Here is a 25,947-nt window from a genome sequence, read left to right on the forward strand (position 1 = left end):
CGTTGCCCACACAACGTCCGAGGTTAGAAGAGGAATACGGTAGAAGATCAAGAGGTTTTTCTATAAGGTATAACTAGTAATGTTTTTCCGCATCATACTAGTTATTTATGGAAATAATACCAAATACAAGAGGCTTACGATTCTAGTATTTCGAATATGTTTTTCGAAGTTGTGTTCTTTTATTTTTCTTTTCCTTGTGATTTGATTGTTCCTTTTGGTTGACCTAAAGTTATTTTAGGAAATTAAATATTAGCTTTCCATAAAAGGTTTTGTCTAGTCGGTGGTGGTTGTTCCCATATCCAAGAAGGCCATGTGCCTCGCCACGTCAGTACTGGGAACCAATTATGGAAATTAATATTTAATGGAATTAATAACTTAGGTGATTTGGATCAAACGTGTTAAGTTCCGCAGGAGATCCAAGTCTAAACCTTAAAGAACAAATAGATTAAGTTTTGGATCAAACGTGTTAAGTTCCGCAGGCGATCCAAAATTTAATTTAAAAGAACACATGGTAGCTAGGAAAAGGTTCAGACCTTTGTACAAAATTTTTGTACAGTGGAACCTCTAGGTTTTCCGAGTAGCAACCAACATGATCGACACAAGAGTCCGGAACACTTAGGATTTTTATTCATTTATCTTACTGCATCCACAAGACATGCACTTATACAAATACATCTGGATTTGTTCACACGCCTCTCAACCATCCTATAGGGTTAGAGATGGTTCGCATTCCAAGGCCGATCGAGCTTTCTTACGTTCTTGTCCTACAGGTAATAGGCTCTCGATCAGACCTTCTGAATGACTTTGTAGGAACTGTCCCACTCCAGCTTGGTGACATCACCGACCGACTTTATACTTTTCCACACCAGATCGCCAACCTGTAAGGACGTCAGAATCACCCTTCGGTTGTAGTTTTACTTCATCCGCTACCGGTATGCCATAAGTCAGATAGTAGCCTTATCCCGCGCCTCGTCCACCAAGTTGAGTTCCATGAGTCTCCGCTCGGCGTTCCCATGTCTTATAGTTATACCCGATTAGATTCTACTTCAACCTCCACGGGGACCACCGCTTCACGACCATATATTCGCTGGAATGGTGTTATGCCAGTCGCCTCTTTTGGAGTTGTGCGAAGGGCCCATAAGATACTAGGGAGCTCATTGACCCAGCTGCCTCCTACATAGTCGAGCCAAGCCCGTAAACCTCTGAGGATCTCCCGGTTGATGACTTCCACCTGGCCATTGCTCTAGGTGTAGGCCACTAAGGTGAAGACTTGTTGAATATCATAGCCCTCATACCACTCCCTGAGCCTCCGACTGGTAAACTACCTTCAATTGTCCGTGATGAGTCGATGGGGGATGCCGAACATGCACAAGATGTTCTACCAAATAAACTTGAGGACCATCTATTCAGTTTATCTTTGTTAGTGGCTCAGCTTCCACCCATTTTGAAAAGTAATCCACTGCGATGAGTAGGAATCTTCACTGAGTGGTCACCAGTGGAAACGATCCAACGATGTTCATGCCTCATTGGTCGAACGGACAAGACACTGTGGATGTCTTCATCTCCTTGGTCAGTTGGTGCGGGATATTGTGATATTTTGGGCACGATGGACAAGTAGCTACTGTCTGAGCGGCATCATCTTGAAGCGTGGGCTAGAAATATCCGGCAAGGAGGATCTTTCGGGCTAGCGCTCAACCACCCGGATGACTTCTGTAAGAGCCCTGGTGCACTTCCTGAAGGATGTATTCCGCGTCCTCAGGTCCAACACATTTAAGCGGGGGCCTTGAAAAGTCTCTTTTATACAGCTGATCCCCGATCAGTGTGAACCATCTGCCCCTCATTCTCAACAAGCTGGCTTCTTCCTGATCGACTGGTGTGCCGCCTGATCGGAGGAACTCTATCAGGGATGTCCTCCAGTCGCTCGGGAAAATTATTCCTTCCATCCTATGGATGTGCATCACCAATGAGACTTGCTCGATCAGTTGTTGTATCACGATTGGCGACAATGAGCTGGCTAACTTAGCCAATTCGTCTATAACCTGATTTTCCGATGGGGGAATCTTTTGGATAACCACCTCTTGAAAATTGGTTTTCAACTTCTCAAAAGCTTCTATATATAATATGAGTCGAGAGGTGCTTATTTCGAACATCTTTAATAGCTTCTAAGTGGCCAACTGAGAGTCTGAGTGGATGAAAACTTTTGCAGCTCTGACATATCGAGTTGTCTACAAGCCGGCTATCAGGGCTTCATATTCAGCTTCATTATTTGTAGCCCGATAATTTAGCCGAACGGACAGCTACATCCTGTCTTCTCACGATGAAATTAATAAGATGTCGATCCCGCTACCTTACCTAGTGGACAAACCATCTACATATATCTTCCAAGTTGTCTCTGACTTGATGTTCTGAACCTTAGTGACAAAATCAGCTAAGGCATGGGTCTTCATCGCCGTTCGGGATTAATACTGTATGTTGAATTCGCTCAGTTCGGTTGTCCACTTAATCAGTCGTCCGGATACCTCTGGGTTAAGAAGGACCCTTCCCAAAGTGCTATTGGTCATCACGATGATCGGATGTGTGAGGAAGTATGGCCGGAGTCTCCGAGCGGCCAGCACTAGAGCGTATGCCAATTTTTTGAGACAGGTGTAGCGGGACTTTGGATCTTTTAATCTATGACTCAAAAAATACATAGACTATTGGTCATGGTCGTTCTGCGTTACCAATGTCGAGCCAACAGAATATTCGGTGGACGACAAGTAAATCTAGAGTGGCTCGCCAACGCTGGGCTTAGCCAATACAGGTAAGGAGTTAAGGTACTCCTTGAGCTCTTCTAGTGCCTTGTCGCACTCCGTGTCCCATTGAAATTTGGTTGCTCGGCGTAACACCTTAAAGAACGGATGACTTTGGTTGGATAACTTGGAGATGAACCTTGATAGCACGGTGATCCGTCCGGTCATCCATTGGGCCTCCTTCAAGTTGTGGGGCGGGGCCATATCCTGTAGCACCTTCACCTTGCTTAAATTCGCCTCAATGCCCCATTCGGTGATGATGTTTGCGAGGAAGCGGCCACTCTTTGCACCGAACAGACACTTGTTTGGGTTCATCTTTATTCCATAAGCCCTCAAGGTTCGGCAAGTTTCCTCGACGTCTGCACAAAGGTCAATAGCTCTGAGAGATTTTATTAATATGTCATCGACATATACCTCCATGTTGAGGCCGATCTGCCATCAGAACACCTTTTTCATCAACCTGTTGGTTGCTACTCGGAAAGCCTAGAGGTTCCACTATACAAAAATTTTGTACAAAGGTCTGAACCTTTTTCCTAGCTACCATGTGTTCTTTTAAATTAAATTTTGGATCGCCTGCGGAACTTGACACATTTGATCCAAAACTTAATCTATTTGTTCTTTTAGGTTTTGACTTGGATCTCCTGCGGAACTTAACACGTTCGACCCAAATCACCTTAAGTTATTAATTCTATTAAATATTAATTTCCATAATTGGTTCCAGTACTGACGTGGCGAGGCACATGGCCTTCTTGGATATGGGAGCAACCACCACCGACTAGACAAAACCTTTTATAGAAAGCGAATATTTAATTTCCTAAAATAACTTTAGGTTAACCGAAAAGAACAATCAAATCATAAGGAAAAGAAAAAAAAACAAAAGAACACAACATCGAAAAACATATTCGAAATACTAGAATCGTAAGCCTCTTGTATTTGGTATTATTTCCATAAATAACTAGTATGATGCGGAAAAGGAAAAACTACTAGTTATACCTTCTAGAAAGACCTCTTGATCTTCTACCGTATTCCTCTTCTAACCTCGGACGTTGTGTGGGCAACGATCTACCAAGATGAGAAACCACCAACCACCTTCTTCTCCTCCTAGCTAGGTTCGGCCACAACAAGGAAGCTTCACCAAGGAAGAAAATCAAAACACCAACCAAGCTCCAAGAGATGCTAGCTTCCTCTCCTTCTTCTTCTTCTTCTCCAAGTAGTATCCGGCCACCACAAGAGCTCCAAGCAAGAGATAAGTTTCGGCCACCACAAAGAGGAAGAAAAGAAGAAGATGGCCGGCCAAAATAACTTTCTTCAAGCATGAAGAATTTCGGCCACCACCAATGCTCCAAGGGCTGCTAGAGACGAGACTTGCTTTCTCTCCTTCTTCTCCTTCCTTGATCCGGCCACCAACAAAAGCTCCACCAAAAGGATAGGTTTTGGCCATCAAGAGGAGAGGAGAGAAAGGGAAGGGCCGGCCACCATACTAAGGAAAAAAAAGAGGGAGAAAAATAATAGAGGTTGTCACCCATGAAGGCACCCTCACCCCTTCTTTTATATTCTTTGGCCTAGGTAAATTAGGAAATTTAATTACAATAAAATTTCCTCAATTTCCTTGACATGATTTAATTGAGAAAAATAAAATAAAATTTCCCCAATTGAAGTCTTATGGTCGGCCACATCAATGAAGAACAAATTGGACAAGTTTCAATCAACAATTAAAACTTCCTAATTTGTTTCCGGAAATTTTAAAAAATAAAATTTCTCTTCAAAATCTCTTCATGGTTGATCAAAGGAAATTTCTATAATTTTAATTTTACAACATGTGAATAATTTTTAAAGAGAAAATAAAATATCTCACCAATCTACAAATAAGAAAAGAGATCTAATCTCTTTCTTTAATCTTTTGTAGATCTTTTACAATAGAGATATTTTAATTTTAATTCTCTTTAATAAATTATATCTCCCACATAATAAAAATTAAAATTAAAATCCCTTTTTAATTTAATTTGGCCGGCCCCCACTAGCTTGGGTTCAAGCTAGGGCCGGCCACCCAATCTTATACCTAGGCCGGCCCTAGCTTGGTTCCCAAGCTAGCTTGGCCGGCCCCCTATTGGTGGGTATAGAAGGTGGGTATAGGTGGGTATAGTACTCTATAAATAAGAGGCTACGATAGGGACCGAGAGGAGGAATTGGTTTTGGTCTCCCGATAAAATTAAGCATCCCGTGTTCGCCCCGAACACACAACTTAATTTTATCAATAATAATTCATTCCACTAGAGAACTATTATTGAACTACCGCACCAATCCCAAATTACATTTTTGGGCTCCTTCTTATTATGAGTGTGTTAGTCTCCCTGTGTTTAAGATATCGAATGTCCACTAATTAAGTGAGTTACTGACAACTCATTTAATTAATATCTTAGTCCAAGAGTAGTACCACTCAACCTTATTATCATGTCGGACTAAGTCCACCTGCAGGGTTTAACATGACAATCCTTATGAGCTCCTCTTGAAGACATTATCAACCTAGTATCTCTAGGACACAGTTTCCTTCTATAATCAACAACACACACTATAAGTGATACCATTTCCCAACTTACCGGGCTTATTGATTCATCGAACTAAATCTCACCCATTGATAAATTAAAGAAATAAATATCAAATATATATGCTTGTTATTATATCAGGATTAAGAGCACACTTCCATAATAACCGAGGTCTTTGTTTCTTTATAAAGTCAGTATAAAAGAAACGACCTCAAATGGTCCTACTCAATACACTTTAAGTGTACTAGTGTAATTATATAGTTAAGATAAAATAATACCTAATTACATTACGACCTTCCAATGGTTTGTTCCTTTCCATCTTGGTCGTGAGCTACTGTTTATAATTTATAAGGAACCAATAACATGATCTTCTGTGTGTGACACCACACACCATGTTATCTACAATATAAATTAATTGAACAACTACATTTATCATAAATGTAGACATTTGACCAATGTGATTCTTATTTCTAGATAAATGTTTATACCAAAAGCTAGGCTTTTAGTATACATCCTAACAATCTCCCACTTATACTAAAAGACTAAGATGCTATATCTGCTGCCATACATCTGATTCCTATCCCTTCAACATGCCCATCAAAAGCTCTTGCCTTAAGGACCTCAGTGAAAAGATCTATAGGTCATCTCCTGATGCAATCTAGGCGGCAACAACTTCTCCTCGTTTATACGATTTCTCGTTTTGGGTGGTACTTGCGCTCTATTGTGTTTACTTGCTTTATAGACTTATGGTTTCTTCGAGTTTGCTACTGCACCAACATTATTACAATAAATTGTAATAATCTTTGGACAAACCAGAAATCATTTCTTAGTCTATCTTGAGGTTATTGAGTCATTCAGCTTTTATGGCTACCTCAGAGGCTTGCCATGTACTAAGCTTCTATGATAGAGTCCAGAAAAACACCTATGCTTATCACTCTGCCATAGTTATGACTTTACCTCCTAAAATAAACATAAAACCCCGAGGTTGACTTATTATTGTCCCTATTTAATTGGAAGTCAAAATCCATGCAACCCACAAGGACCAAATTAACTGCCTTGTAAGCTAGCATATAATCTCTAGTGCCTCTAAGGTACTTCAATATATGCTTTACTGCAGTCCACTGTCCTTGTCCAGAGTTACTTTGATATCTGCCATCTATGCCCTTGGCAAAACAGATTTCTTATCTCGTGCATAGCATTCATTAGGCTTCCGACAGCCGAAGCATAAAGAACTGTCTTTCTTTCCTTTATCTCCTTTGATGTCTACAGAGACATATCTTTAGATAAAGTCACTCCATCCTGAAAAGGTAAGAAACCTTTCTTGGAGTTTTGCATGCTTTAAAACGAGCAAGGATTTTTCCGTTGTATGAAGCTTGGGATAAGTAAAATATTCTTTTCTTGCGATCCCTTATTACTTTGATCTCAAGAATATATTCATTCTCCCAAGTCCTTTATATCGAATTGTTTGGGCAACCATACCCTTACTTCTGACAACATTTTGATATTGTTTCCAACTACCAAAAATGTTATCTACGTATAGTACAAGAAATACCACCACGCTTCCATCACACCTTTTGTATACACAAGACTTATCCGGTTACTAAATAAATCCATAGGTCTGAATTACTTTGATAAACCGGATGTTCCAAGACCTTGAAGCTTTGCCTCAGTCCATAGACTGATTGAGCTTTACACAAGATGCTCTTAGCCCTTTGCAATGAACCATTCTAGTTGCTTTATATAGATGCTTTCTTCAAGACTTCCATTAAGGAATGCTGTCTTGACATCCACTTGCCAAATAGATAAAAGAATCCGGATAGACTTAAGCATGACTACCAATAAAAAAAGTTTCCTTTTTCATCAAGCCTTGCTTTGAAGGTTTCTACCTTCCTGTCTATCCCTCTTTTCCTATTATAGACCTTTTACACCCAAAGGATTTTACATCACTTGGTGGTTCTACAAGCTTCCAGATTTTATTAGAATACATATATTCTAATTCTTTTATTCATTACTCTTTGCCAAGATGCTGCATCTTTATCTTGGAGTGCTTCATCATATGACCGGAGATCAGGTTCATGCCCTCCAGGGATCGAGTCCAAAAACTCTCCCAAAATATGAACCTATTTAGGTTGCATAACAACCCTCCCACTACAATAAGACACTTTCTGTAATTGTGTATCAATTTGTGATACGTGTTGCAGTTTTCTTGTGGTATCTCATCTTGTACAGTTGGTACTAGGTTAGACATGTCCTTTATTATTTCCTTAAGAACAAATTTACTTATGAGCACGTGGTTCATTATATAGTCATTTTCTAAAAAATCAGTCATTGATGCTAACAATGACCTTCTGATTTTTAAGACTATAAACCTACTTTTGTTTATCTAGGATAACTTACAAACAAGTGAACTCCTATCCAACTTATCATTATCTCTCTTTAACATATGTGCTGGATTACCCGAATCCGAATATGCTTCAAAATAGGCTTACGCCTATTCAGCAATTCTATATGAGTAGAGAGTTCTAACTTGGAAGGTACTATGTTCACTTTCGTTTTCAGAGTTTTATCCTTAAAAAAAAACTTGGTAATTCTCTGAATAACTCATCATCTATCTAATTATTCCATAAGAGTCCTTTACCTTCTTTCTACTACACCATTCTGTTGGGGTGTACCAGATGCAGTTAGTTGGGATTGAATCCCTACTTCTGATAAGTGACTCTTAAATTCTCCCAAGAGGTACTTGCCACTATGATCTCACCATAGTGTCCTTTTACTTTGTTGTTTCTCCACATCAGCCTAGTACTCTTTGAACTAATCAAAGTACTTAGTCTTGTGGTACATTAAGTAAATTTATTTGTATCTTGAATAGTTGTCTATAAAATAGACGAAATATTCAATACTACCTCTTGTCTGGATAGTCATAGGATCACACAAATCAGAATAAACCAATTTCAACATATCTTTGACTCCATACCCCTTAGACTTAAAAGCATCTTGGTTATTTTTCCTTCCAAGTAAGACTCGCAGGTTTGGAAAGATTTCCACTACTAATGAACCCAAAAGTTCATCAGCTACCGATGAATCCTACTTAAGTTAATATAACCTAGCTTTAGATGCCAAAGATATAATTGGTTCATTTCCGAAGGTTACTTCCTCTTATAGTTAGAAGATGTGTTACTAATTTCCATTTGTTGCATCGTGAGAGTTATTGGATTTATAAATTGCCAACCAACGTACCAGAACAGATAACTTCCCTCTTTTTCTTAATAACAACTTTGTTATTAAAAGAGGCAGAATATCAAGTTCTTTGAATAGTTTAGAAACTGAAAACTAGTTCTTTCTAAACTTAGTGCGTAAAGACAATTACTCAAAAATCCATGTTTTATTCTTATCAAAAGATAAACATCTCCCACTGCAACAGCTACCACTTTTACAGTAATGCCCATGTGGACGGTGATTTATCTTTCATTTAGTTGTCGGGTTTCCTGGAACCCTGCAATGAATTGCAGACATGACTAATGGCATCTTGTATCTACACTCTAGGTTCTGGTAGATAACACCACTAGACATGTTTCAACTAATGAATTAAATACACCTAAATTGTTCTTAGTTCTAAGAAGACAGTCTACCTTAATGTCTAAGTCCTATTTCCAATCATTACAATTGGGACTACTAAGTCTTTTTCTATAGTATGACTACTAGGGATTGACAAACATCCTAAGAATCACAAAAATATTTGGTCAAGATCAACTCCTTAAAATCTCCATGAATTTTGTGTATACAAAATCGAAGAGGAGATTTTATTCATTAATTTTATTATCTCGTCAACTTGACGAATAAAATTAATAGTTGATCTGTCTTTGATCAAATATTTGGTCAAAACTCTTTGAATTTAAAATAACATTGATTCCTCAAACAATATTATTTAAATTCACCAACACCTCAAACACCGTGAATTTTGCATGCCACGTTAGTGTGGACGTATACAAATTCATCATTTGTAAGAGGAGGGTTTTACCCATTGACTATCTTGTCAATATAACTTTTGACAAATAAAATTACCTCAAACACCATGAATCTTGTATGCCACGTTAGTGTGGACGTATACAAATTCAAACATTTGTAAGAGGGGTTTATTAATTTTATTATATTGCCAATCTAGTTTTATGACAAATCAATAGTTGGTTTCCTTTTGGTCACACAAGTGATAGTAGTGACTCCGTTGGGAGGATACTATTAAATGTGTCTAAGTGTATACCATTACTTGACACTAAGTCCATTAATAAGATTATGCCCTTCCGTTGGGAAGATCACACGCTCTTAATTAACTTCCTATAGTCATCCAAAATGGAAGTCTTCTAGTGATCCACAAACAAGCTCATCCGTTATGGAGGAAGGCACTCGAGCCAACGCAAGCTTGTTTGCATCACTTACAAACCAGTAATGGAGACCATGGGATTTACTTAAAAATCCCTCTCCCACTTAGTTATTTATAAATGAGGAATTTTAACTATGCTAGCCTACTAAATATGTAAACCAACATGCACACATAGCACAATATAAAAGCAATAAATAGAAAATCTAATTTTCAACTATTATGGCTTTTATCTCTAGTTGTCCTCCGTGTGTTGTCATCCCAAGCTGCTGCCATATTTGGCCACCGCCACCGGGACTAGCTGTCGCATCCATCTTGCTCCTAGTTCCGCTGCGCCTCTGGTCCTTAGAAGGTTCCACGCTTTGCAAGATTCGATCCGCGACATAAATAGAATTTTACATTTTTGATCCTATATTCCATAAAAGGAATGTACATGTATCTAGATCAAAAATAAAATCCTAATAAAACTAAATACAGCTCCTGCTATATTTTATAATACAATCATGTACACACATATAAATGCCCTTGACATGTCCAAGGGTCCAATCACACACATAATAACTAAAAGTCATAATAGTTGGATCCTGCATCAACAAAGTTAACACATCCTACTATTATCCTGCCTAAATTATGTATGACATGTGCATAATTAAACTAATACCAAATACACAGAGACAAAACCCTAGCTCTGATACCAATTGTTGGTTGCTACTCGGAAAGCCTAGAGGTTCCACTGTACAAAAATTTTGTACAAAGGTCTGAACCTTTTTCCTAGCTACCATGTGTTCTTTTAAATTAAATTTTGGATCGCCTACGGAACTTGACACATTTGATCCAAAACTTAATCTATTTGTTCTTTTAGGTTTTGACTTGGATCTCCTGCGGAACTTAACACGTTCGACCCAAATCACCTTAAGTTATTAATTCTATTAAATATTAATTTCCATAATTGGTTCCAGTACTGACGTGGCGAGGCACATGGCCTTCTTGGATATGGGAGCAACCACCACCGACTAGACAAAACCTTTTATAGAAAGCTAATATTTAATTTCCTAAAATAACTTTAGGTTAACCGAAAATAACAATCAAATCACAAGGAAAAGAAAAAAAAACAAAAGAACACAACATCGAAAAACATATTCGAAATACTAGAATCGTAAGCCTCTTGTATTTGGTATTATTTCCATAAATAACTAGTATGATGCGGAAAAGGAAAAACTACTAGTTATACCTTCTAGAAAGACCTCTTGATCTTCTACCGTATTCCTCTTCTAACCTCGGACGTTGTGTGGGCAACGATCTACCAAGATGAGAAACCACCAACCACCTTCTTCTCCTCCTAGCTAGGTTCGGCCACAACAAGGAAGCTTCACCAAGGAAGAAAATCAAAACACCAACCAAGCTCCAAGAGATGCTAGCTTCCTCTCCTTCTTCTTCTTCTTCTCCAAGTAGTATCCGGCCACCACAAGAGCTCCAAGCAAGAGATAAGTTTCGGCCACCACAAAGAGGAAGAAAAGAAGAAGATGGCCGGCCAAAATAACTTTCTTCAAGCATGAAGAATTTCGGCCACCACCAATGCTCCAAGGGATGCTAGAGACGAGACTTGCTTTCTCTCCTTCTTCTTCTTCCTTGATCTGGCCTCCAACAAAAGCTCCACCAAAAGGATAGGTTTTGGCCATCAAGAGGAGAGGAGAGAAAGGGAAGGGCCGGCCACCATACTAAGGAAAAAAAAGAGGGAGAAAAATAATAGAGGTTGTCACCCATGAAGGCACCCTCACCCCTTCTTTTATATTCTTTGGCCTAGGCAAATTAGGAAATTTAATTACAATAAAATTTCCTCAATTTCCTTGACATGATTTAATTGAGAAAAATAAAATAAAATTTCCCCAATTGAAGTCTTATGGCCGGCCACATCAATGAAGAACAAATTGGACAAGTTTCAATCAACAATTAAAACTTCCTAATTTGTTTCCGGAAATTTTAAAAAATAAAATTTCTCTTCAAAATCTCTTCATGGTTGATCAAAGGAAATTTCTATAATTTTAATTTTACAACATGTGAATAATTTTTAAAGAGAAAATAAAATATCTCACCAATCTACAAATAAGGAAAGAGATCTAATCTCTTTCTTTAATCTTTTGTAGATCTTTTACAAGAGAGATATTTTAATTTTAATTCTCTTTAATAAATTATATCTCCCACATAATAAAAATTAAAATTAAAATCCCTTTTTAATTTAATTTGGCGGCCCCACTAGCTTGGGTTCAAGCTAGGGCCGCCACCCAATCTTATGCTTAGGCCCTAGCTTGGTTCCCAAGCTAGCTTGGCCGACCCCTATGGAGGGTATAGAAGGTGGGTATAGGTGGGTATAGTCTGTATAAATAAGAGGCTACGATAGGGACCGAGAGGAGGAATTGGTTTTGGTCTCCGATAAAATTAAGCATCCCGTGTTCGCCCCGAACACACAACTTAATTTTATCAATAATAATTCATTCCACTAGAGAACTATTATTGAACTACCGCACCAATCCCAAATTACATTTTTGGGCTCCTTCTTATTATGAGTGTGTTAGTCTCCTTGTGTTTAAGATATCGAATGTCCACTAATTAAGTGAGTTACTGACAACTCATTTAATTAATATCTTAGTCCAAGAGTAGTACCACTCAACCTTATTATCATGTCGGACTAAGTCCACCTGCAGGGTTTAACATGACAATCCTTATGAGCTCCTCTTGAGGACATTATCAACCTAGTATCTCTAGGACACAGTTTCCTTCTATAATCAACAACACACACTATAAGTGATACCATTTCCCAACTTACCGGGCTTATTGATTCATCGAACTAAATCTCACCCATTGATAAATTAAAGAAATAAATATCAAATATATGTGCTTGTTATTATATCAGGATTAAGAGCACACTTCCATAATAACCGAGGTCTTTGTTTCTTTATAAAGTCAGTATAAAAGAAACGACCTCAAATGGTCCTACTCAATACACTTTAAGTGTACTAGTGTAATTATATAGTTAAGATAAACTAATACCTAATTACATTACGACCTTCCAATGGTTTGTTCCTTTCCATCTTGGTCGTGAGCTACTGTTTATAATTTATAAGGAACCAATAACATGATCTTCTGTGTATGACACCACACACCATGTTATCTACAATATAAATTAATTGAACAACTACATTTATCATAAATGTAGACATTTGACCAATGTGATTCTTATTTCTAGATAAATGTTTATACCAAAAGCTAGGCTTTTAGTATACATCCTAACACAACCTCTGGTAGGTCGCGTCGACGTTCTTCAATCCGCACGGCATGACATTGTAGCAATAGGTTCCGTCAACCATTATGAAGCAAACCTTCTCTTGATCCTCTCAGGCGAGTGACACTTGGTGGTATCCTTAGTACGCGTCGAGCATGCAGATCAGCTCGCAGCCCACCGTAGAATCCACCATCTAATCTATCCTGGGCAGCAAATAAAAATCCTTCAGGCACGCCTTATTCAAATCGAGGAAGTCGATGCAGACCCGCCACTTGTTGCCCAGCTTAGAGACTAGCACGACATTATCCAGCCAGCTCGAGAATTGGACTTCACAGATGTGGCTAGCCTCTAGTAATTTTTCTATCTCCTCTCGGATAATCTGGTATTGCTCCATGCTGAAGTCCCTCTTCTTCTTCTTCACAGGCCTAGCGTCCGATCGGACATGAAGCTTGTGCTAAGCCATGCTCGGCGAGATGCCCAGGAGCTCATGCATTGACTAGGCGAACACGTCATGGTTTTGCCTAAGGTAGGTGACCAGCTCTGCCTTCTTCTCGCTTTCTAGGTTAACAGCGACAAATGTAGTTGCCTCTGACCAGTTTGGGTGGATCTGAACCTCCTTCATTTCTTTATAGACCAAGGTAGGAGATTCTATCATTATAACATTCACCTCAAAGCGCGGGTTCTTCCGAGTGGCCCTTGCTTTGAATTTGACCATCTTGACATAGCATCGGCCAATTGGTCGCCTTTGACCTCACCCACCTTGTTATCCACCGAAAACTTAATCTTCGGTAGAATGTGGACACCACCGCTCGAAACTCATTGAGGGCTGGTCCGCCTAATATAACGTTATAAGTGGACGACGCATCCACCACAATAAAGTTCTTGGTCCTGGTCCTCTTGAGCAACTCATCCCCGAACGAAATGGCTAGTCGTGTCTGGTCGATCAGCAATACTCCGTTGCCTGCGAATCTATAGAGTGGGTTCGTTATTATCTGTAGCTCACTCCAGTTGATTTGCAACTGGTCAAACGTCTTCTTGAATATAATATTCACCGAGCTTCATGTATCAACCAAGATTTGGTGAATAGTATAATTAACGATTACCGCTCGGATGATCAAAGCATCATCGTGAGGGATTTCCACTCCCTCTAAGTCTCGCGGGCCAAAGTTGATCTCAGGTCCTTTAGCCTCCTCCTTGCTGCACCCAACAGCGTGGATCTCTAGTTGCCGAGAGTGCGACTTCCTCGCTAGGTTGGAATCACTGTTGGTCGGCCGACCAGCGATCATTCCAATTTCTCCCTGAGCGGGGTTTCTCCTATTTTCTTCCTCCCAAGCCGAGGGACCATGTCTACTGGGCTCTTCCACTCAACAAAAGCTCGGGCGGGACTCATGTTATTCCTCCATTGGGGCTGATGATGGCGCCGCTCAGACGCCCCTCTCTCTTCCTCCCTCCGACCGGTTGACCGGCATCTATGATGTCGATCGGGTGATGGTAACCGACGATGATATTCTCAAGGAGCCAGTCGGCTTGCAATCAGAGTCAGATCATAGTAGTCGCATGTGTTGTGTGTCACCAACTAATAGAAGGAGCAGAATAGTGGCGTTCATGTTGGACCCCGTGGTTATTTTGATGTGATCAACCAAGTTAGGTTAGGTCATGTTTGTTTTTGATCTCTGTGTCTAAGTGTGCAAGAGCTTAGGAGCACAGGAAGTCGAGTGGAAGATGCAACTAGCGAGAAGGACGTCACGGGAAGGGAGTCAACGGGCTCGGTACGTCCAAAGGATGAAAGAGATGCAAAAGTGTACACTGGTGGACGAAAAGAATGTGCGCGACGTTTGAGGGACGAGAAGCCGGGACGGAAGCCTGCTCGAGGAGAAGGCCAAAAATTGAGTTCAGGTGAGCTCTATTTCGGTTGGTCGCAATCACCCAAGCGATCAGAGCTTTGGAAGAAGAAAATGAGGCAAAAGGAGCTGGAAAAGCAAGCTGGAGGTGCCTTCAACGAAATATTGAAGGTGCTTGCGCTGCCTACAGGCTTGAGGGCGCCCTCCACATTGTCCAGGGCGCCCTCAAGGCCATTGAGGGCGCCCTCGACCCAGTCTACTTGACTGTTTCAAGTTTGGATAAAGTTTTATCCGATGCCTTGGCTGGAGGCACCCTCAACCTCATTAGAGGCGCCCTCAAGACTCGAGATAGACTTTCCATGAGCTATATAAAGACCCCTGGAGCTAAGAATTATTCGTTTAAACTCTTGTATCAACTTCCTAGCAACTGTTTGAGCTTCTAGTGTGTAAAAGGCTTCTTCGTCTTCAAAGAAGGAGATTTTTCTAGTGTGCTTTCCAACCGCCTTGGATTAACAACCACCTACGATGTAACCAAGTCAAAAGTCTGGGTCTTTTCTCTTACTGTTTATTTCTATTATTTCTTTTATTATTGTTGTTATTTTTTTAGTTGAAAGTACGAGGAGGGTACTTCTTATTTTTACGGGCAATTCACCCCTCCTCTCTTGCCGGCCTCGCTGCACCAACAGTTCATGCCTTGCCTTTTGCAGCTTTTGGGTGACCGACTGTCACATGCTGCACGACATGCATCATGGGCTCATGGTGTGGCTGTGCTTCGTTGATCGAGGCCCCTGGGAGGTTGATGGCTACTCGATGGTTGCCACTCGGGCACTCCTGTGGATTCAATAGGCGCCTCCTTTCTTTTAGCCTCTTGAGCTTCTTCCACGTTTATATATTTTGTGGCCCTCCTGAGCAGATGGTTGAAGTCCCTTGGCGGCTTTCGGATAAGTGGCCGGAAGAACTCCCCTCCAATGAGCCCCTGAGAGAAGGCGTTCACCAATACTTCTGCGGAGATTGATGGGTTATTCATGGCTACCTAGTTGAAGCGCTGGATGTAAGCCTCAATGCTTCCCTGGTCCCTTGCTTCAATGAGAACAAATTGATGCTCATCTTCTGGTGGCGGCGGCTACTGGTGAAGTGGTGCAAGAATGTCACTCGGAAGTCCTTGAAACTATGAATAGATCTTCTCGGCGATCGCTTAAACCATCATTACGCTGATCCAGAAAGGGTGGTGAGGAAGACTCAACATTTCACCCTGTCGGTGTACTAATGATGCGTGGCCTCATTGTCAAACTTAGCCAAGTGATCGTCTGGATCGGTAGTTCCGTTGTATTCTCCAATCGTCAACGGGGTGTAGTACCTTAGCAGCGGGTCATCCAAAATCCTCTGTAAAAATTATTGATTGATCCACTCAGGTGAATCGTCGTCCCTTGGTGCCAAACCTTTCCGTGCGTCCCGAACGGGTGCGTCATCTGAGGAAGACCCCCTATCCTTGTCTGCTCGGCCCCGTTCCTCTGATGAAGTCCTGAACAACGCTCGATGGAAGGGAATCGACGCATTGGGCGCCTCCTCATATGTGTCGGTCGACTTCTTGTTCTATCCTCGAGCAGATATGTGATCTGCTCGGTCTCCGTGTCCAGCCTGAAGACCCACGGCTGATGCCGCGGGCTCATGCACTTGGCGCTCGGTCATCTCCTGTTGTTGTTGTTGCTCCACCATTTTTGCCGCTCGGGCTTGTATCAGTATGTCGAGCTCCTCTTGTGTCAGAGTCACTATGGTGAGTTGTCCAGTATCCTCTATCTTCACGATTCGGATGTAGGCTATGTTCCTACAGACGGTGTCAAAATGATCTTGTCCGAAAGTGGAAAGGTGGAAAGTTGGGAATATGGTTGCTGTGTTGACTGGATGTAGATCGCGTCCCGCTTTGTAAAACAAGCAACATCAATACCAAGATAGGGAAGGGGTCCCCGACGTTGGCCCTCCGACGCTCAAGTTAGTCACCGGAAATATAGAGGAAAGCGAAGCAACAGTAACAAGCGCAAACAGTGAATAACGCGTACCTCCGCCAGTGTATTTACCCTCTTTTATATAGAGCCCTGGTAGGAGATGTGCACACTACTCGAGGCATGGACACATTCTCCAATGTGTCCTATGAAAGGATCTGTTAGGAAAGTGTCTCTGACACTATACCTTAACAGGACATGCATATCCCTAACAAGACAGTAAAAACTTCTGCCATACAATTCACCTGTTAACCATACCTCGTGTCAGTGGCACTATCTCCCAAAAAGATATTCAGAGGTATGACAGTGGCCCCATTGCTTGGTCGAGCGGGGTAACCGCTTGGCCGAGACTCCCTCGCTCTGTCGGCCTTATTCGCTCTTCCTTTCGGTGACTGGGTGTAATAGCTTGTCCCTCCCGATCAAACAAGCTCCTCGATCTCCTTAGCGTCCCGCTGCTCCGCACTAAGCGTCTGGCGACCTTACAGTATTTTCTTGAGCTAGACGGGTAGTCTGCTCGGGCATGTCTCCTACCAATCGAGTACTAACTGACCCGATCGGCCGTTGTGATCAACCTCCGCTCTGCCATCATAAGCGAGCCTTTTGACACCTTGGTATTAACCACCTTGACTTTAATCTCTACCCTGACAATTGACCCGTGTCGAATGGGCCCCCCTTTACCGCCGTATCATTATAGATAACAGCTTACTTGCTGAAACAAACAATGATTCTTTAGATAGATGGTAAAAGTATCTACATTCTCCAGCAAGTATCTTCAACTGGGACGCTATATAATTTAATTCAATCAAAATTATAAAATTATGACTAAAATATATTGATACAATCATCAGGAGAGCCAAGTCAACCATACAAGCCCCGAGTAAAGTTGAGTTGGCTAGTGCGGAGCAGAGTTGCTATCATAGGGTAAGAGTTTGAATATCGGCAAAGTCAAGGAAAAAAAAACCTTCTCTTTACTGACCAACTACAGCTTTCCAATTTACCTCCTCACATATGATCGTGAGGTCGACCATGGGAGGCCGTTGGGGTAGCGGATTCCACCTTTGCTACCAAGTGAACCAAACAAGATGAGACATTTGGATGGGATGAGTGCATCAGGTGATAACTCGAGCAGACTAGCCCAAATCAAACCACTTAAATAAGTCAGATAAACTAATTAATTTGATCTAATCGCTCAAATAAAATATTTTGCAAGTATATTTACAAATCAAATATTAAGGAATTTATGTTGATATTTTATTAACTATTTATTTCATTCCTTGCTATGAATTCTCTTTCAATTTTTTTTCCAGAGCCAAAACCGATACTTCGCCTAGTTAGATATTCTATAAGCAAACGTAACGTTCTAGAGATTTTTCTCTACGCGTCACTCTTTTTTCTGAATCTTCTCGAATTACAAGTCTCCAACAATCAAGCTCCATAAATTCTTTATTCTCGAACCAAAGAAATTACTTCAATTTTATTTTCCCCAGCAAGCAAACGTTGAATGACCAAACGCTTAATTTTCTCCCTCAGCCACACCACATTCATACTTAACAGTTGCATAAATTCCATCGTTTTGGAACCATCCTCGAGTCAAAATCCTGTTGAAAAGTAAGTCTGGCTAGTGCGGAATACTTTGAAATAATGGGAGAAACAAACAAGTGTACAGACGAAACAAATCCATCTCCAGGCAATAATTGACTTATCATGTCGCACATGAAGGTAAATCCAGATGCCGAAGTTTGAACGTGTCACGTAGACGCCCAAATTGACCCGGCACCGTACCTTCAAGATCTATATAAAGACTCTGTCCTTTTCCCCTGCTTCATCCACTGGTAGTTCGACCTCTTCTAGTCACTTACTTTCTAGTCTGCATCCTCGGCAACAAAATGGTGTCTGGTTCCTGCACCGACGAGGTCACCCTCAATGTCTCTGCTGCAAGGCTTTGGAAAGGAGCAGTGTGCGAACCCCACATCTTGTACCCTAAGCTCTTGCCTAATTTTTTCTCGAAAGCTGAGCGTATTGGAGAGGGAGTTGGAGCCGTCAATGTTTTCTACTTTGCTCCAGGTATATTCATACATTTTAAGTAAATCAAAAGGCTCTACAAGATTCGACATGCTGATTATATGTATATGTTCTTTTGTTTCATTGGCAAAATGCAGCATCTAATATGCCACTGGGAAGCTTCAACAAGAACAAAATAGTAGTGTTGGATGAGGCAACTTACACTTTCAAAAACACAGCCACCGAAGGAGGTCTCGTAGGCGTATTGCTCAAGTCACTTGATTATGAGTCAGTGTTTGTGCCCTCGGGTGCTGATAGTTGCATTGCAAAGATCAAGATGGAGTATGAAACACTCGGGGACAAGGATCTTAGTGAGGAAGAGCTAAAACCCATTAGAGATGGATCCATTGGAGTCCTCAAAGCTGTCGAAGGATACTTGCTCGCTAATCCTGATGTCTATGCATGAATTCATATGTGACTCATGAGTCCATCAGAACTTGCTATCTTTGCTATCTAAGCATAAGTTCATGTTTATCATGAATTCAGCAGTAAAATGTCTTCAATAATTGGACTCATTTCTAGAGTGCTTGGAAACTTTGGTGTAAAACTTTTGCTACAAATAAAAGCTATGTTACTTTCAAATCATGCTTTGTTATAGAAGAAGAAACTGAAGACAATCGAACGGTGTTGACCAGCTTACACACAAATATGCAGGATACGAAGAGATTCAGAAGACATGCTGAATGGATTCTTCGGATGCTTCACTTCCTGCAAAAATACTCAAAATGCATGTTGAATCAGCATCCATCCTTTCCACAAAAGAATACACTTCAGATTCACATTCGGTATTATTGATCGCAATGCATAATAAAATCTGGATTTTCTTAGCATCAAAAGAAACAAACACGTCTTCAGAGTAGTGTTTGAAGCACCCTCTAAAGCACAAGTAATAACAAATTTAACAAGTGATAGGGGACGACAGTTAACTACAATAGGCATGCAATCCCAGAAAGATGCTAAAACCTATTGAATCAATTTATGTTGTCAAAAGAGATTACACCCAACCCCAACAAGTTTACAAATGACCCAATGTGGGAGCAAGAAGATAGATAGCTACGGGAGGAAAACCAAAGTGAGAACGTCCCAAGTGATGGGAACTACATTTGCCAAGGTTTTGAATTTGCAGCAACTTTACTAATTTTGCTCTCCCAATATGAATGATTGAGCCTAGAGATACCAAACTGAAATCTCAAATAAGGTAGAGGCGAGTCCTTATACGAGCACCTGAAAATGTTTTCCAACATAATGCTAAAACTGGACCTCCCACGGAGGTATTGAAAGGCAATTATTATAGCAATACTGATGTATAATACAATTTTGATACATAAACCCAAATTTGAGAAAATGATTCTCGGCATAGGTTTTCAAGATAATTGAGAGAGGAACTGCTATATAACTGTAGGAAATATTTGAGAAACAGAAACCCAATCTGGTTTTCCTTTTCAGCAGCCACCCTAAGGAAAACTTATCTTCTTGTGGCAGGTTTTACATTTCTGGAGCTCGAAGCAGAATTACATTGTTGATAATTCTTCTTTCCAGAATGGACCGTGCTGCAAAACAAGAAACGAGTTGATTAGAAGAACAGAAGACAGATATGAAATAAACATTGGTTATTATCTAAAGAAAATATATGTAATCGCTCTAATGAACATTGGTAATCCACCTTTGATGTGCAAAGCTGTTTCGCTGCAAAGCATCTCTCTTCATCTGAGCATGTACTTTTAGCTCATGGCTGAGGAACACAAACAAAGCTCACATAATCAAATTTCATTAAAAAAATCAAAGCTTGATTCTGAAAGCAAAATATTCAAATCTACCTATGAAGATACTCTAATTTTGCCTTTTTCATCAAATTCCCCTTCACATTCGACAAGTTAATGCCAGGTCCACTTTCTACAAGCACACATATCGTGTTAACTCATAATGGCTACAAATTTATCCTTTACGACAGACAACCAGAACAAATATGGAGTTTAAGTTGTCTGCTTTGTCTGCTCAATTTACATTAGTATAGGAATAATAGTTTACCTCCCCAATAACTCCTTTTATTACTTGAAGGAGGAATTTTAGAGCAAATTTGGATTTGGCGACTTTGTTTCTCTACATAGATTACAAATAATTTCAATGTCAAAAACATTGACAAAAATGAACTAAGTGTAGCTACGAACTTCATGCATAATTGGTAGAACAATTTTATGAAGATAGAAACAGATCATACTCCCTAACAAATACATTGCAAAACTGACCTTTAGGCAAAAACAAGCAGGCGGATAAAGTATTAATTCTCTGCTTGTTATGGAATCATTATACAAATAATACATCTATACCAGTTCAAAAGTACTAGCAACAAAAGCTTGAAATACGAGTTCTACAAGAGACAGAATAGTACTGTCATCAGCTTTGAAAATCATTTGAATGATTCTTTAAGTGTAAGCGAACACAATGCTACATTGGTAAAATAGATTAGTGACCCTGAGTTGGAAAGAAGAGAACCCATCCAAGAGAATGGATGACATCTATCAAAGTATCTGGATGTCCTGGAATGTGTAATTTAACAGAATGGTAACCTTGTAGGCAAGTGATCTGAAGTTGGGAGAGAGAAAACCAACCTCAACACGGGTATATTGGTAAAAATGTACATGTGCTGTTTTGGAAGTTATTTCATGAGCATTGAATAAGTTTTTCATAAACATTGAATACAAAGAAAAAAATTGTGAATGGTTAAAGCTAGATGATGGAGAAACATAAAATGTGGTTGATTCAACTTTCTCATGGTATGGGCATCAACAAGATCATTTCTATCAAATCCTAGTATATAAAAAGAATACAAGAGAAAATCAGAGATAAGCAATTAAACTTACCAAAAACATTTGAAGAGTGATTATCACCCTGACAAAGTGATCTGATGGAAAACCATAATCGACATAACTATAAATTTTCATTTGGACAACTTTCGATAATTCAATTGAGAATATGTGATATGATCAAGCAATATAATAAGGATGTTAGACTATTTCATGAATGATTTTTTTAGGGGCCGCGATGGGCTACCTCTTTTTGTTAGCCCAATTCATATGATACCATATCAGCTAATGAGAACCAACTTTTAAATATAAGGGTGGATGATGACTCACTTGCTTGAGTTTCTGCATATCTCTGCTTAAGTTTCTCTGCTACTTTATTTTGAGCTTCTTCTCTCTCCTTCAACTTTGCCTGCAAGCAAGCAATAGAAGAAAGCATGAGTGACATCTTACTTAATGTTAAGCTACTACTGTTTTATGACATCTCAATTTTTTTTTAAAGATTTTATATGGCAGAATGTAGGTTTTTTATTAATGATCATCTCTATTTTTTCCAACTACAAAAGAAAATAACTCAAAATATAACATAAACAAATCCTAAGGAAATGGCACATAACCTGATAGAGGAGTCTCCATTTAAATACCATCTTCTTCTGCTTCATCCTCTTGATCACGGTATTTGCACTCTCCACTCCAAATTGTAGCTCATAAAATCTTTTCCACGAATCATCTGTTACAGGACTGAGGTCTCTTCCCTAATGTCATAGTAAATCTGAGAATGAATAGCAGAAGCCAAAATGGACAAAAACCCTAAAACAAATTTGCCTACTTTTGTCGAATTTTCAATGTGGGTCAATTGATCGATGTTGCAGTGAGTCAAGATATCCTTTAATAGATGTAAATCCACCTCTCCAACATCGCCAATGTACCTAATGTTAGCGATTGCAGTCTGCGTACATAGATCCACCAAGGTGGGAACTTTCCTGGAGAATCCCATCTACCACCTACAAATTTCGATCTACCGGAATATTGGATCCCGCAGACCAAAATCTCTTAGGAAATTAACCCTGCATCGGAAACGCGAACATGGTTATTCAACAACAACAACAAAAACTATTTGAAAACAATCAATAAAAAAATTCTAAGCTAGAGATCAAATCAATAAGCAAATCAAAGAGATTCTCTTTTTTTTTCCTTCAAAAGAATCATTGAGGTGAAGAAATTTGAGACAACGATATAAGAACAGTCCATAATCCCAAAACTCAAATCTGCGTAGGGCATGAGATCGGGGGAAGAGGATCGCACCTTAATTATCGGCGTGGATAGCAGACGAGAAGCAGTGAAATTTTTGGAGACAGGGAATCCCAAATATATCTATATTTGCATCAGCCGAGTTGGGAAAGGAAACTGAGAACGATCAAAGATGAATGGCGTTGCCTGTTGCCGACCGCTTCGGTTCGGGTTATTTTAAATTAAAAAAAAATATTTATATATGTAAGTTAATTCTAATAAAATCAAAAATTGATTTACAAAATATTTATTTCTTATTCAATTATAAATAGATCTACAATTGTAAATTAATAATTCAATGTTATTATTGCTCCCCAAATACTTTATACATAATATACAAAATCCCATCTATCTGACTTATTTATAATATATTTTTTTATATTTTTTATATTTTACGTTGGAGTCATAATTAAACTTTTAAATAAATATTTTGTGTTTATCATTTTCTAAAACTAATGGATTAGCTCCAATACCATGTCCTGGAGAAGAAGATTGAGAGCAACAGAAGTTCAGCAGAATAAGATAAGTGGGCAACTTCGCATGAAAGAACTTGTATTAGTTATAATTTAGTTAAAATTGGATTCAATAATTATTTAAAAAAATAATAATAACACAACTAGTATCATAACTATAGACATAATATAACTTTTCAAATAAAATTAATGTTCTCTCATTCATCTAACGTTGTACATGAAAGGAACGAATATAAACAATCTATTAATGTGTTGAATATCAAACTTGTTCAAAATATTGTACATTTTCAACCGAAAACAAGAGAAATCATCTGGTAAAGAATAACCCACTTTGCTACTACTTCGCTTTAATTCAAAGTGAAAATCATATTCCTATTTAATTTACATCAGCTACACTATGTATTAAGAATTTCTGTATAATGGCTCATAAATTTATAAGTTGCATGAAGCAGCATATTTCTTTGTAATTTGCATTGTGAGCCGGGAAAGTAGCCACTTCCACTGTTGCTCTTTTGCTTTAGTACAGAAGTTTTATATATATAACACTAGGTTTGGAACCTAGAATATTAAAGGGGAAAAAAAGTGAGGCGTAGTGCAGGAATCACACAAAAACGGTAAAAGAAAATTAATTTAGCACAAAACGCTAAGTGGTATTGTTTTTGAAGCATTGCTTTTGACGGGAATTTATAAAGCTCAAGATGATCAGAGAAACGGTAAAGAGAGACTTCCTTTAGTGATTGCTTGGTAAGGGAGGAATTGATAGGGGACTAGGGAACCAGTTGAAAGACACACTTAGCAGGGAGTAAATTGAAACCGTCTTTATACATGCCTGACAACATAAGTGTTGGGTTCAATAAAACCCCCCACATTAAAAAAAAAAAAATTGATAAAATTTATAAATTTACAAGGATATAGGATATTTTTATTGACATGAGACCTTTTGATGAGAGTCCAAGAATAAAATCATAAGGATATGGGACCAAAATAAATAATATTATGTCATTATGGAGATATGTGGATATCCTTTAGGTACAAAAATTGATATCAGAGAAATGGTCGAGACCAGATACCATGTGGGGTGGCCTTAAATAAAGTTGGGGGTGGGTTCGGGGTAGGTCAGGTTGACCGGATACTTATGGGGAGACCCGGAGTAGGTTAAAGTAACTAGATGCTTGCGGGGAAGCCTGGATCAAGTCAAGAGTGACCGGATACTTGTTGGGAGACCTGGAGCAGGTCAAGGTAACCGAATACTCATAGGGAGGTCCGAAACAGGTCAAAGGTGATCTAATGCTCGGATACTAATTGTTGCGCAGAGAGGGGGCAACACCTCTCAAACTCTAAAGCGGAAGAAAAGGAAAAGAGAAAGAGGTCGTGCGGAGCAACAAGACAAAGACACACAAAAGGAGAGTAGTTAAGGGTCGAGATACTGTCGGTCAGCAAATTAATGTGACTTATGAAATACACACTACGTGATTGTTGTTGGAGACCCGGAGCGAATCAAGAGTAGTCGGATACTCGCAGGAATGCCCAAAGCAGGTCAAAGGTCACCTAATGCTCGCGGGGAGGTCTGGAGTAGGTCAGGATGACCAGATACTCGCGGAGAGGCCCAGACAATGGTGGTCCTTCATTTGAGGGGAGAATTGTTGAGGTTCAATAAAAGTCCCATATTGGAAAGATTTGATAAAGATTATGGGTTTAAAAGGATGTAGGATATCTCCATTGGCATGAGGTCTTTTGGAGAGAGCTCAAGAGCAAAGTCATAAGGGTTTAGGTCCAAAGTGGACAATATCATGTCATTATAGAGATATATGGACATCCTTTGGGTACAACAAATGGTATCAGAGCCATGATCCAAACCAGATACCATGTGAGGTGGCCTCGAACGAAGTTGGGGGTAGGCTCGGAGCAAGTCAAGAGTGACCGGATACTTGCAGGGAGACGAGTAGGTTAGGGTGGCCAAATACTCACGGGGAGACTCAAATCATGAGAGTAATTATGGTCTTTTGTTTGAGAGGAGGATTGTTGAACTTCAATAAAAGTCTCACATTGGAAAGATTTGGTAAAGATTATAAATTTAAAAGGATGTAGGATATCTCCATTGGCATGAAGCCTTTTAGAGAGAGTCCAAGAGTAAAACCATGAGAACCTAGGTTTAAAATAGATAATATCATGCCCTTATAAATATATATGGACACCCTTTGAACACAACAATAACCTTCTAAAACGGTTCGGTGGCAAACATATATATGATTGAGGTGAATCTGAATCATCTAGTTGTTTTGTGTCCCTTGTGCTTTTATTTTTTTTTCTTTAGTCCAAAATCCATTTATATCTTATATGGGAGAGGACCATACCTACAGGAATGCAGCACATGAAGGATAGAACCTGGCTTTAGTTCCAACCAAAGAAGTGTCTCTTATCTCCTATTTCCGAGGCATCAATGGACTTTAGCTCACAGAGGCTTCTCATGCTACTTTTAGCCTGCATACCAGAG

The 25,947-nt window shown here is 39.6% G+C and overlaps 2 protein-coding genes across 2 annotated transcripts; one reads left to right on the plus strand and one right to left on the minus strand.

The window, feature by feature from the left end:
• Positions 1 to 18,654: 18,654 nt before the first annotated feature.
• On the plus strand, positions 18,655 to 19,471 carry LOC122015224 (pathogenesis-related protein STH-2-like). The gene is made up of 2 exons (XM_042571994.1): positions 18,655 to 18,892; positions 18,988 to 19,471. The coding sequence occupies exons 1-2, from the start codon at positions 18,715 to 18,717 to the stop codon at positions 19,293 to 19,295; spliced, it is 486 nt and encodes a 161-aa protein (XP_042427928.1). The 5' UTR covers positions 18,655 to 18,714; the 3' UTR covers positions 19,296 to 19,471.
• Positions 19,472 to 20,144: 673 nt separating this feature from the next.
• LOC122015214 (transcription elongation factor B polypeptide 3-like) lies at positions 20,145 to 23,143 on the minus strand. Its single transcript, XM_042571984.1, has 8 exons — positions 22,996 to 23,143; positions 22,520 to 22,757; positions 22,308 to 22,445; positions 22,024 to 22,102; positions 20,918 to 20,989; positions 20,707 to 20,782; positions 20,553 to 20,621; positions 20,145 to 20,439 (listed from the first exon to the last, which is right to left on the minus strand). The coding sequence occupies exons 2-8, from the start codon at positions 22,685 to 22,687 to the stop codon at positions 20,355 to 20,357; spliced, it is 687 nt and encodes a 228-aa protein (XP_042427918.1). The 5' UTR covers positions 22,688 to 22,757; positions 22,996 to 23,143; the 3' UTR covers positions 20,145 to 20,354.
• Between the last annotated feature and the right edge of the window lie 2,804 nt (positions 23,144 to 25,947).

This window comes from Zingiber officinale, chromosome 1A, assembly GCF_018446385.1.
Source record: "Zingiber officinale cultivar Zhangliang chromosome 1A, Zo_v1.1, whole genome shotgun sequence".
Taxonomy (NCBI): domain Eukaryota; kingdom Viridiplantae; phylum Streptophyta; class Magnoliopsida; order Zingiberales; family Zingiberaceae; genus Zingiber; species Zingiber officinale.